Source organism: Paramormyrops kingsleyae, chromosome 18 (genome assembly GCF_048594095.1).
Source record: "Paramormyrops kingsleyae isolate MSU_618 chromosome 18, PKINGS_0.4, whole genome shotgun sequence".
Classification (NCBI taxonomy): domain Eukaryota; kingdom Metazoa; phylum Chordata; class Actinopteri; order Osteoglossiformes; family Mormyridae; genus Paramormyrops; species Paramormyrops kingsleyae.
The window spans coordinates 10,566,361-10,580,029 of record NC_132814.1 but is presented as its reverse complement, the minus strand read 5'-3'; the positions used below and the strand labels follow the sequence as shown (position 1 = coordinate 10,580,029).

Sequence of the window (13,669 nt, the reverse complement as noted above, 5' to 3'; positions counted from 1 at the left end):
GGCTGCCCTTCACAGACAACTTACTCTGCAAAGAGCAAGTTAGGGGAGGCATAAAGAGAATTTCCCCACGGGGATCAGTAAAGTATCAATTATTATTATTATTATTATTAATAATAATAATGAATCCCCCACCTCCCTGAACAGGACAGCGGTTACAGGAAGTGGATGGATGGCCAATAGCGGGATTCTTCAAATCTGGTTCTCAATTCCAAATCCAGGCCGTGTTTTCAGTTCTCACAGGTAGTTAGTTTATTAATTACCGATTCCGATTGGCCAGGGGCTTCGCATCTGGCTCACAGGTAAAGGAAGGCTGGGAAATCAGCAGGGCTCGGACCTTGCGGACCGTGATTTGAATAGCCCTGGCCTATAGTATATGGTTGTGTATGTGTGTGAGGCTATGTGAAGGACAAGCACGGCGGGCAGAATGTGCCTCAGCCTTGTGGCTTGTGCTGCCTGGGACTGGCTCCAACCCCTGACCCTGGCAAGAACGAGCTGCTACGACGGATGGCCGGTTCTTTCAATCAGCACCTAATTAAAAGCCAACCTGGACTAAAAAGCAACAGGAACACTTCAGTGCATGAACCAGGATTGCGAATCGGCCAGTTGCCTCTTCACAACAACACTGCTGTATTGTATTGCAATAATCCAATTCAGTTTTAATATGTATAGTTTTCCCAATCTGGAATGACCTTTTAATTCCATTATAAGGATTTAAATTCATTATAAATGGCAGCTGAGGAGGTGTGAGGCGTGTGTGGGGATACACCTGCTTTGTCACTTGACCTTACGGGCAGTCGCTTTTGTTGAGTGAGTTAACATACTAGGGAGAGACCGTCATCCGTCTGTCCCAGCTGACGCTGCTGTTAGAGTTATGGGAGCAGAAGGACCCCAGAGGTTTAAGTCATCCAAATGAGACTGGGGGTCGACTTGCATTCTCTGCGCCTCCCTGCCCTGGACGGCTAATGTTTGCCTGTAAGTATTAAGGATTAGACACTGCAAAGGCGGGCCACACTCACCTCACATTGACTGAGATTTTTATGGGATGCATAATACTTTGGCCTTTTGGTTAAACGTGACAGAAAGAAAATATTTTACCTCTTTCTTTAGCTGGCCCAGTTTTTTTTGTTTTTTTTTTGGTTATTTCTTTCCGTTCCAATTTATTAGGGTGTATCTGTGGGTCAGGGGTCTTCAGTGTCACCATATCGCCGCTGGGCACTTCGGCAAGGCCCCTAACCCCGATCGCTGCAGACCCCTGCTCTCTCACCCCAAACTTCACTCTCACCTGTGTATGAGTGTCTCATGCAATGGCTAAATGGGATATGCAACGATCGCAGGTTGTACTTGCTATCTGTACAATGGCAATAAAATCATTCTATATAGCGCATAATGTATTCCGTTAGTGTGTTAGAAGAATGCCAATCCAACCAGGATGTCATAGGTTCCTTTTTTGTCTGTCCATTATGGGAACAATTTATTACAAGCTAAGTAATTCTTTTTAAATTCCATTTTCCCCACAATGCTTGCTTGAGTGGGAGTGCAATAAAACAGCATCCAACTAATAGATTAATTATGCAGAAATTTCCCAAAACAGCGAAGTGAGTGAAATGGAATCCATGCTTTTGTATTTGCTGAAAATGAGACTGTAGAGCAACATTGCTTTATGTTACCTGATGGAAATTAAGCAAACATGATGAGGCATCGTTTTTAATGATATTGCTGTATGTCAAAGATTTCTTTTAGATTAGGGATAACCCCTTGGCACGCTGTAAACAAGCTCCACCGGTTATCTGAAATGTTCAATTAAGCATATTTTTCCTGTTTTTTTTTCCCTCTCTCAGCAGGATATCTCATTTTTACTTGTGCAGCTTTTTAAACTATATATTTCTGTGCACAAACATAACACACTCTCAACACAAACACAACGATCCTTTCATTAATCTTCCCTAACTGCTTATCCAGTATAGTGAACCTCGTGCCTATGCTGTGCTATAGAGCAGAGGGAACAGGTTCCCACACTGAGGGCAATTTCGAGACGCCGATTTTCAGGTTTTGGGGTGTGGGCGGAAACAGGAGAAGACAGTGGAACCTTGTGCATGCTTGAGGAGAACATCCAAACTGATCATACACAGCCAGGACCAGGATTTAAACAGAACCTTAGAGGAGTCACACTACATTGCTGCCCATTGTGAACACAGAATTTTTTTTTATTATTTCCAGTATGAATAAATGAGATTAAATGTATTTATAAATGCATTAGATAAAGGATATAGCAATAGTCTTTCATCCTTCTGAATCTTGTGTAAACTGTATCACTTGTGTATCAGATGGCTTGAGGTCCATCCATGTGGCAGTTAACCCAACTTGCTATATGAGGTATAGTCATGGCGTAAAATTAGATTTTTTTTTATCAGAAATTTATCTGGTCTGGCATTTGGGAAAGCTAAATGAACTCTCGCCACTTAATGAATCTTACCATCTAAATTATTTCATCAAATGAAGTGAATCAACTGGTTTTCGAGTGAGTTACATGATTATATCGAGCAAATCCAGCATTAAAAAAGTGTCAAAGTATTAGAAACTGCATTTAAAATGTAATTTTGTTTGATGATGAGATAGTAGGGGTTTAACGATATGCACAGGCGTCGCCTGGTGGTGGGGAAGGCTTGCAGGCAGGTGGGTAGCCTGCATGTCTGACCTTAAAGCTTTTAATCAGCCCAGCCAGGGAGCTTGTCAGTCCCATCAAAGGATGAAAAGCTGTACTCACTGGGGATAGGAGGAGGGGGCAATGAAATGATATGGGAAGGAGATGGCAGAAATACAGTATCTTCCAAAGAAACAGAGGTGAAAAGGATCCGGGTCTCCAAAGAAGGATCCGAGGTCTGCACAGTGGTTTGGTGGTGATCTGGTTGTTTGTTCTTCACTTTTGCACACAGTTCCACGTCACTGGCAACATTAAAACTTGCTTTCACGTCAGTTAATACACATTATGGAGCATTCATGTTACCTTTGCAGTGTTGATCAGGGAAATATTTTTCTCATTATCTCAAAATCGGATGTCTTATTAACAGTTCTCATTAAAACACACACACACACACACACACACACACACACACACACACACACACACTGAGAGAGAGAAATTAAACATTTGTCACTTTCCAAAAGATTTTTTGCAGACTATTTTTATAAGGTTGTTCTCGAGTGACAGTCCAACTGTGTGGCACCGACAGGGATTTCAGTGTGAGCTAAATCATTTGATGAGTTTCACTACCGATGCATCACTTGCCCAAGAACCTTTGATCCATTTCAATTCCACATTTTGATCCATCCGACTAATTTATGTGCTGCCTTTGTTTCCTTATTGAAGAACAATAGCCAAAAACCGTCAGACTCTGATGTGGAGGAAAAACAAGTTCATCTACTGATAATATTACACACTAACAGTGGATTTGGCACATGATACATTTTTTCAGTGAAAGGGAGTAGTGTTTACAGCAAAGATTGTTTGAAAACAGTCCAGAAACAACACACTGTAAAATAAGTTTCCAATAAATATTCAGGTAATGATTTTGTTTTTTTTTAAAGATCATGGCAGCAGATGTAGCATCCGGGACGCTGGAGTCAGCACCGGTATGAGGTTCTAAATCGCACCTGTTCTTCAAGCCGCGGAGGCCGAGTCCCACCAGGAAACTGGGAATGGAGGTGTGGGTGGCAGCAGAGGGGAGAGCTGTCAGCGGCTGATATAAGACAAAATGGATTCCTTACTCTCTAAAACAATATTTCCCAAGCCTCAGAGCTCCCCAGACAGTCCAAGTTTTTGCTCCGAGAGCTGTGAGGGAGCAAAAATGTGGATTGTCTGGCAGGGAGATGGGAGGACACAAAACGTGGACCGTCTGCGGTTCCCGAAGGATCGGGTTGAGAAAAACTGCTGTAGGGTATTGTGTGTTCATTATGTGGGAGGGAGCAAAAATGTGGATGGTCTGGAAGGGAGCAAAAACATGGACCGTCTGGGAGTATCCGAGGACCGGATTGGGAAACACTGCTCTAATGGTCTCAGAATGAACCAGTTTGACTGGATTTGATTGGCTGTATCGAGTTGGTCTCAAAAATTCCCTGTCAAAGTCAGACTTCAAAATAAGAAGCTTAATTATAATCGCAATTCCATGACACACGTCGCCATTTCAGGAATGTAAAAATAGCTGCAATTCAGCAAATTTTCAATTCTGTGTTTGTTTCAGCTGCGAAATGTTTGACTCAGAAATAATTAAAATATTTTTTGAAAACTCAGAGACCTAGGATCATGACAAAGTGAGCCATTGACTTTGTAAAATAAAGCACATTTTCAGATTAACTAAAACTACAAAAATGAAATACTGCTTTTAGAAGATTTATTCAAATAGGCATGACTTTGAATGTTTTTCTTTTGATCATTCCTGAATAATTAGGAAGTAAGGAAATATATTTTTTAAATGGTTTGAAAGAAGCAGTTGTCGCCCTTCTACATTTCACTAGACTGTTTATGGGCTGGCACTTTCCGTTATTCCAGCCAGTCACATTCACGTCACAGCAGGGCATTTTGCATGTAACACTAAGTAGCAGATGTGTTTTTATTTCTGAATTTATATGTGAGGAGTCACACTTACACTGTCACCCCACTCCTCTGGACTTAGGGGTTTAAATCCAAACCCTGCTCCTTGTGTGTGTGTGTGTGTGTGTGTGTGTGGGGGGGGGGGGGGGGGGGTGTACATATTACATTCTGGGGACCAAATGATAATGAGAGGACAATTTTTTTCGGTCCCCACAAGGGGAAAATCTATTTTATTATATTCTGTGACTGCAATGAAAATACTAAAAATACCAAAAGCCTTTTATTTTGTTTGGTTAATTATGGTTAAGGTTAGGGCTGGGTAGGGGTTAAGGTTGTCATAGTTGAGATTAGGGTTTTCCCCACAAAGATATGAAGTAGTCTTTGACTGTGTTCTGTATTTATTTGTAGATGACGAGAAGGTGTCATTATCACCTTGGTCCTTGATAGGTTTCCCGTCTGTATGTACACTTTGTGGAATAAAAGGGGCATTTTGAATGGGTTTGTAGCTGTTTCCCAAATAGACTTCGCAGACTGCAGCGTGTGTGGAATCCACAATAAAAGCCACATTAGCTTGCTGACAGATGTATTGTTGATGTGTTTTTCATCGCTTGGGTACCAGAGCTTCCATTGCCGAACGAACTCGAATGCTTCCTGTGGATATGACAATTCTACCCATTTCCATCTTCTGCAGACGACACTCTCGGTTTATTAACCTGATAGGAGGCCCCACAGTATCACTTTATACCAACTAGATGACAGTTATGACTATAGCTATCTTATAAATAAACAGTATTATATAAATGTAATTTTTCGGTTTTTAGAGCACCAGCTAATTTTCTCTGTTCTCAGCACCAGTCAATCTTTTGCCTCACAAATTTTTCATTCTCTCTCCGGGCTGCGGCTTTCCGGTCTTTTCTGTCCCTTTTAAATAATCCCAAGGGCACAGGATATCGTCAGATAGCTGAAATTCTGTGCAAACCTGCTTACTTAGTCACTCTTCTGAGGAAGGCCTGTTTATTCCTATTTAACCTTCTTGAGAACGGTTTCCTGACTGGTTTATGCCAGTGAATTTTGCAGTCAAGGCAAAAGCGGCGATAGCAGTTCTGGAACCTTCTGTATAGTAATTACAGTCATTACACACATCTTTCGTTTTAATGAAAATACACAGCTTGAATGTGGATTATTAATGTCACTTCATTTAGGATTATGCATCAGTATAAGAGAATTTTCACTTCAGAGAAGATGCCAGCTGTCTATGTCAGAAGTATGTGTAGAACTTCCGTTATCTTGCTTTTGTTTGAAGGGAAGTGCCATTAATTACATACAGTCCCTTTTAAATACTCCTGTAATTTCTTGGGTTTACTTGAATGATTTTCTTTTATAAAACGGTCTTGTATTCATACTATAGAAATAAGAGCAACCACACACACAGACTGTCACGACTCTGACTCTCCTTACCGCTTAAAAACATTAGCTTTCATTAGACAAGGTCTGTGTCAGAATGCCTCAACTTGGGCCGATCATGACCAACAGTCCAAACACTGCTAGAAACAGGGGACTGGCAGGACTTTGGTCTTTGATTGGATAGACAGTCCCTGGAAGGCAAACTCAAATTCGGAGGACTGAAGATCCCAGACTAGGAACCAGGGAGCTTAAAAAAGGGCAAGAACACAGAACCCAGGACACACAGAAAACCCCAGACAGGAACGCAGTGGTACACTAGCGGCATACTTGGGATCATGAATCCCGAAATCAGAAACCGGCCAGCCCAAAGCCTACAGAAAGACACCAGTCAACAAGAACCATGAGTCCCCAAACCACCAAGCCAGTACCTGCTGGCTACTGGCTGGCACAGAGGACATAGACCTACTCCATCTAGCCACATAAAACAAATCTTTGACTGAGAGCCAACTGAGCCGTAAGCTGTAAGAGTGACGATGACCAAGCAGTGACAACTACTCACTGCACTGCTTAAATAGGGCTGGGCTGCAATTGCCATCAACCCGGAGTGGGCAATTAGTCAATCAGAGACAGGTGTGACACTGTGAGATTTCGTTCATACCATCCTTACAAGTTGTAGATGTTAATTTCTGAGCCATTCATAAAAACCTTGTATGCCGCCTCAGTTTTTTTTCCCTCATTCGTGTACAATAGTGAGGAGTGGAAATGATGCATTAGCAGAATAGCAGGGGCAGATTTACATTTTTATTTAATTAGCAGCTGCTTTTGCCCAAAGCAGGATAAAGCTTAGGGTCGCTCCAGGGCATTGGGGAGATGGTCACTCTTTTGGCCACAAAATTTGACCCCAGGGCCTCCCAAACCTGTTGAGTTAAGCACAACTTTGCATAGTGTGCAGGCCGGCAAACAGGAAGAAGGCATTTCCATGCATTAATACCATTAGTACGGGAGATGAGGTCTGCACACAGCTGATCTGCATCCTGCACACCAGCGTCTGGAGTGCTGTAATCTGCTCTGGTGCTGACCTCTGTCACCTGGCATTTCCTCTCTGCTGCTCTGCACGGCGTTCTATGCCTTTGCTTCCAAAAAGCGTGGACCAGCAAAACCTTTCATCTGTCATTACCCACAATAATCCGAATGCACTGGACATCCCTTTGCCTATTATTATTATTATTATGATTACGTATCATAATGATAATAATAATATAATAATAGTAATAATAATAATATTGACCTAAATTGCACCCACACAATTAATCCTACAAGATGTCTTGATTACAAAATGGCCCTTTTAGGTGCATCTTCTCGTTAACGCTAACAGAGCCTGATCCTACACACACAGCAATACATACTGACAGCATCAAGAGCTTCAGTTACCGTGTGGTTAAACGTTAGAACTTCTAAGACACATGATCTAAGCAATTTTAAACCTGAGGTGATTGTTGGTGCCCGGTGTTGTGGTTACGGCGCTGTGGCTGAAAACGCCTGGTGAATGTGAGTGATCGGGGGAGAATGGTCACAAGTGACAGAAGTAACAGCCTGTATGACGGGTGTGTAAAAAGGCCTCTTTAAATGCGGAACTTGAAGTTGTTTAGGAGACAAAACAGTGTCATTCCTACTGCTACATATGTGTGCCTCATAAAATGCCCGCTAGTTACATGATGTTTTTATTTAGTCTTCAGCGGCATACCAATATGACCGTGTACATTTTTTTTTGTAAGAATGATAACGAATTAATGCACATAATTTTGGCCCATATAATAACTGAAACGTTGAATGATCAAAGTGTTTTGTCTGCCATGTGTGTAACAGTCTATGAGTTTCTGTACTGTGCATTATCCCAGGGGAGATTTTTAAGGCATATTCACTGAGTGCACTTTTCTTATTATTTAAATTTTCTTGCTTAATACCTTTCATGCTTCTGCCAACTTGCTTTGTAAATGTACAAATACATTAAATCCCTTCCATTAATCCTTTTATTCTTGTGTCATAGTCCTTAATTAAGCAGATCGTATCATGGAAATACTAAAGGTGCTTTCTCTGCGTCTCCCGCCGTATCTAATCGTGTTCATACAAACAGGCCATTCCTCTATGCTGCTTTTTGTAGTACAGCTCTATGATTCTAGGATCCATATTCTTTGAAGTTCTTTTTCTTTTGTTCTTACTTTTTTACATTGTGTATCAAATAACTGTTATGACACTGATGTTTTTCTCAGGCATAAATTAAAGAAAATTTACTTGCTGAAGCGAAGCAGCAAAAACAAGCAAACAAAAAAAAAAGCTAAAATTGGTTTCGGATCACACTTGCTTCTCGATAAAGTGACGCACATCTTCATCGCATTTTGCTATCTGCGTAGCATTTTACCAATCAGGTAGTGATACATTTGAGTCTTTGCTCTGAAAGAGGAATAACCTAGTAGTCAGGTTCTGTCCAAACAGACGTTTCTCCTGCAATCATTAACAAAACAGAAACCTGTTTTCCCACTAACAGCGTTTATGGGCTAGAGGCAGCTGTCTAGTATTGGGCTGATGTCATTCAGTCACTTGTTTAAACAATGACTTCACTGTGTGGGTTGCATAATAGAAACTGCAGTGTCCTTATTTGAGGCTGAGGTTGCCATTTGTATGTGTGGGTGTGTGTGTGTGGGCATGTATATATTACATTGTGGGGACCAAATGTCCCCACCATGTGATAAAAACCTGTTATTTTGACTTTGTGGGATCATTTTTCCAGTCGCCACAAGGGAAAACATAATTTTATAAAAATCTGTCACTTAAGTCAGAAAACTAAAAATGCCAAACGTCTTGTATTTTGTTTGGTTACTTATGGTTAGGGTTAGGGCTGGGTAGGAGTTAAGGTCGTCATTGTTAGGATTAGTGTTTTTCACATAGAAATGAATGGACGGTCCCCACAAAGATGTGAATTCAAACGTGTATGTGTATTAATAATGGAGTAGTTTTGTCAACTCATTTGTGTTCGAAATATGTTCATGTCTCCATGTTTACATTAGCAGAGGAGGAAAAAAAAGCAAACACTGACCCCGTATGGGCGAGTCGGCGTGTTGGGGGAGGGGTCTCTTACTTTAACTTTTATTAAGTAACGGCTTTTTTTGTTTGTTTGTATCTTCTTCTTCTTCTAAGCATGTTTGGACCTGGCCAGTACTTGGATGGGAGACCATCCTGTGGTCTGTGTGGATCCCAATGCCCCAGTGCAGAGATGGGGACACTGTGCTGTAAAAATGGTGCCGTCCTTTGGATGAGACATAAAACTGAAGTCCTGACTCTCTGAGGTCATAAAAAATCCCTGGGCATTTTTCCAAAGAGCAGGGATGGTATCCTGATGTTCTGGCTAAAATTGCCCACTGTGGCCCTATCAGATCTGGCTCCCTAATCATCCCCTATATCTAACTGGTGAATCCTCTCCTGCCCCGTCACCACCTTAGCTACTGTGTGGTGAGTGTTGCATGATCCGCGTGGGGGCTACACAGTGGTGGTGGTTGAAGTGACTCCCCATTGGTTCTGTAAAGCGCTTTGGGTGTCTTGAAAACCACTCTATAAATGTAACATTCATTAATATATATACAGTATAGTTTATGAAGACACCCCAATAAGTATTTTTTTTAGTATTTCTATTCTCTTCAATAAGCGTATATTTATGGGTGAACATGAAAAAAGAACTGGCTGCATGAAATAAGCATTAAAATTGAAGTTTCCTTTGTTGGAACTGGAAGCAGAAAAGGGACGTTTATATAATGGTTCCGTTTATATAGTTGCCCCTCAGTGTCTGCGGGCCATTGGTTCCAGGACCCACAGATACCAAACACCACGGTGCTCAAGACCTGGCCTAGTATTTGCATGTAACCTACACACATCCTCCTGTTCACTTTGAATCATCTCTACATTACGTATAATACATAATGCAATGTAAATGCTATGTAAATAGTTGTCATGCTGTATTTTTCAGTGAATAATGACAAGAAAAGTCTGTACATGTTCAGTACAGATACAACCATTATAGTACAATAGAAAATGTAATTATACACAGAGAAAACATTAATTAATTCTCTGTCAACCTGCACATTGCTTCATTTGCGTGGATTCAGCTTAGTGCTTGTGGAGAATTACAGTTTTGCTTTTTGAAATTTCTGGATAATTTTTTTCCCCACAAAAGTTTTCCATTCATGGTTGTTTAAATATACGGATGCAGATCCTGTGGATATGGTCGGACTAACTGTATAAAGGTTGACATGGTCAAAGGTGGTTTGAGCAGAAGGTCGGGTGATTGTCTTCTCCTCCTGGTCTGCCTGGCCTTTCCAATCCTATCTCAGTAAGTCTGTCATTTGTCATGTGTTTGCATTGTTTGCTAATTTCAACCTGTTGTGCTAATCCACACTCTTAATTGCCTGATTACCAAAAGATCCTGGCAAGCATATGTAACTGTGAGACAACATATGTTCTTCCTCCTGGTGACCTGAAGATCAAGTGTTTTACATACAGCAGGCTTTGTGTCAGCTGCGGAGCCTGCTTGTTAACAAGCACTCTGCTGGCAAACTGAAAGCTGCGTGTAGCAAACTGCTTTTTTAACTGTAAAAGCCATGCTGCTAAATGCCTGGTTAGAGTGTCTTCTGATTCAGTCAGAAACTGCAGAATGACAGCTGGTGACTTACAGGAGGGGTCATTCTAAGATGCTATAAAGCTTGTTGAGGCAACAGCTCAAGGGAATAGATTCCCTTTGTTCAGATAAGATTCAGTCTCCTCCGCTGTGTTTTAAAAGTCCGCCCTCTCCCATTTTTCCCTGGGGCAAGTCCAGCACCCAGGCTGTGAGGCTGCTCAGTCCTTTCGGCTGGCTTCCGTCGTCCTTCATTTTCTGTGCACTACGTTGGTGATTAAATAGTCAAGGCCGCTATCCATTCCTAAAGAAGGGGAGGCCCTTTAGAGTGTGGTGTTTGTCAGACAATAATTTATTCAGTAGCACCTATCCTCTAATTATTTGCAAAACAAAGGGAGGACAACAAGGGCCTCAGGGCTGGGTGGATTTTAAATCAGCTAGACTTGGCAGGGGTCTCAACTTGGGGCAATAACAACATCGTCTATGAAGACATACTTAACATCTTTGAGTTGGATTACTTTAATGGTAATGTAAGGTATTTGATTTGAGGAATATTGATCTGCTTGTCATCTGCCAAGCACATAAATACACACACATAGCTGCAGAAATAAACCTTACTTCTGCATCAGTGATCATGTGTGCAAGCGGACACCAGTCTCTGCTGCCTGATCCAGTTCTCTGCCGCTCAGCAATTGCCAAAGTGACTTAATGTTCTTGTTATGGCACCTATATGGAATATCTTTGTACCTACTTTTCTTTAAACATAATGTGCTTCATTGGATTATTTTACTCCTCCTTAGCTGATCTGCTTGCCATTGTGTTAAAATGTTAAAAACCAAGCATAACACCCACTTAATGTGCAATTCGCTAAACGTATAAAGTTATATATATTTTTGAAATCTTGGAATAAAGAATTTAGTCTGTTTTTATATTCTGTCACATACCTCCCAAACCACAAAGATCGTGTCTCACATCATCACCAGGCTACCTTGACAGGAAACCTCAGTTTTGCTCCGTTGGTGAAAAGATTCGTTTATTCCAGATTGTATCATGGCCCGACTCTTCTGAGCCAGTCTATTTTTAGATTTCTACTCTCATGGCTAATCTCAATGTAAACTGTCATGTAGTGTTAAGCTGTCTACGGAGATTCCGGCATCCCACCGAGATCCAGACGCTGCAACAATCATTATTTTATATATATAGACAATTTTTATTAAAATCTTTAGGAAATACTGTACCGATTCTACACGATGCGCTCATCTCTAGAGGAAGTTTTCAAGGCATGTCCAACATCGGTTAAAAGCAGTACATTTTGTGTCTTCTGTTTCATTTTAAGAAGTGTTGATTGCTGTTATGTATTGCTGGGGGGCATTCATGTTTCTATATCAGCCTCTTTCTTATTATGGATTCTATTTAAGGGTATGTAAGGCTCGCATGACACCAGAATAATCAAGTCTGGAATTCCTTGCAGTCTTATTCTGGAATTCGATATTAAGCACTGATTGACAAGAGAACTAATTTGATATGTAACTCCAAATAAAAATGAGTCTGTACTTGTTTGTCTGACTAAAGATTGGGATTGATTCCCCATCTTCAAATATTATCTTAATAATTAGATGTAGCAGTTTATCATGGTGTTTAGAAAGGAAGGAGTCGTTCCCACCAGATAACTATGGTGATAATAGGCAGAAAGAAAAACACAGGCTTTTCCAGCAAGCAAAAGCTTGCAAAGGCATAAGCAGAGCACATATGTCAGCTTAATGTACAACCTGTGTATGTACAGCAGGGTTGGTTAACACAGTGTTTCCCAGCCCAGTCCTTGGGGACCCCCAGACAGTCCACGCTTTGCCAGGAAGGAGCGAAAATGTGGGCTGTCCCCTAGGAACGGGCTGGGAAACACTGCCTTAGCATACAGTGAGTTTTTGATGTTGTGTTTGTAAATGAGCCTTCGCAGTGGGTGCTGGAGTGCGATGATGCGCTCGTTGTCTATGTCGTCCTATGCAGGAGTCAGGTTGTGATGATTTGCCACGTATGGACTACAGCTAGCATTTTGTTGACCCAGCTTTGTACTCTGTTATGCAAAAAATAAATCGCTTTTGCTAATTTTGATTGGCACTGCACACTGTGACTGTTGGTGCCAGTCAGGTACCTTGCAGCTGCATGCAGAAGACTTTCCCTCTGGGCTCAATGAAGCATATCTTATCTTATTCGGTCTAAGCATTTTTTTGTTTGATTGTTTTAATTGTCGGTTTCTTGGTTTTCTTTCAGGATCAAATGGCCAGATGGTCCAGATGGATGCCATAAAGTCAGGATATGTGGGCTCTCAGGTTGAGCTCCATTGCCTGTTCATCAACAACAATCCTGCAGTGAAGATCTCTCAGGTTACGTGGCAGAAGTTTCTCAATGGCACCAAGCAGAACGTGGCCATCGCCAATCCCACCATGGGTGTGTCAGTGCTGAATCCATTCAAGGAACGTGTGTCCTTCAAGCTACCAGCTGTCCAGGAGAAAATACCATCGCTGGAAGACACCACCATTGTGTTCTCCAACCTACAGTTGTCAGATGAGGCTGCCTACATTTGCGAGTATACCACCTTTCCTGCAGGCAACCGTGAAAACATGGTCAACCTCACTGTCTTTGGTAGGCAAAGCATTATGATCACTGAAGTCTCACTATCTTTGGTAGGCCATAGCATTACGATCACTGCAACCTCACTGTCTTTGGTAGAGCAAAGCATTACGATCTCTGCAACCTCACTGTCTTTGGTAGAGCAAAGCATTACGATCTCTGCAACCTCACTGTCTTTGGTAGACCATAGCATTACGATCTCTGCAACCTCACTGTCTTTGGTAGACCATAGCATTACGATCTCTGCAACCTCACTGTCTTTGGTAGACCATAGCATTACGATCACTACAGCTTCATCCATTTCTTGACTGATTTGAGTGAGTATTTGAATTGGTTTATTGAGGCTGAAGTTGTGTATAGCAGTAACAAATACAAACGTTTAATGT

The 13,669-nt window shown here is 41.5% G+C and overlaps 1 protein-coding gene across 2 annotated transcripts in view; it reads left to right on the top strand.

Annotated features, from left to right (window-relative positions):
- LOC111837966 (nectin 1b-like) overlaps nt 1-13,669 on the top strand; it is a 147,610-nt gene that overhangs the window by 25,342 nt on the left and 108,599 nt on the right. For both annotated transcript variants that reach the window (XM_072702450.1, XM_023800462.2), the window contains exon 3: nt 12,924-13,295. In XM_072702450.1, the coding sequence (XP_072558551.1) occupies nt 12,924-13,295 (372 nt within the window). The remainder of the gene's footprint in view (nt 1-12,923; nt 13,296-13,669) is intronic.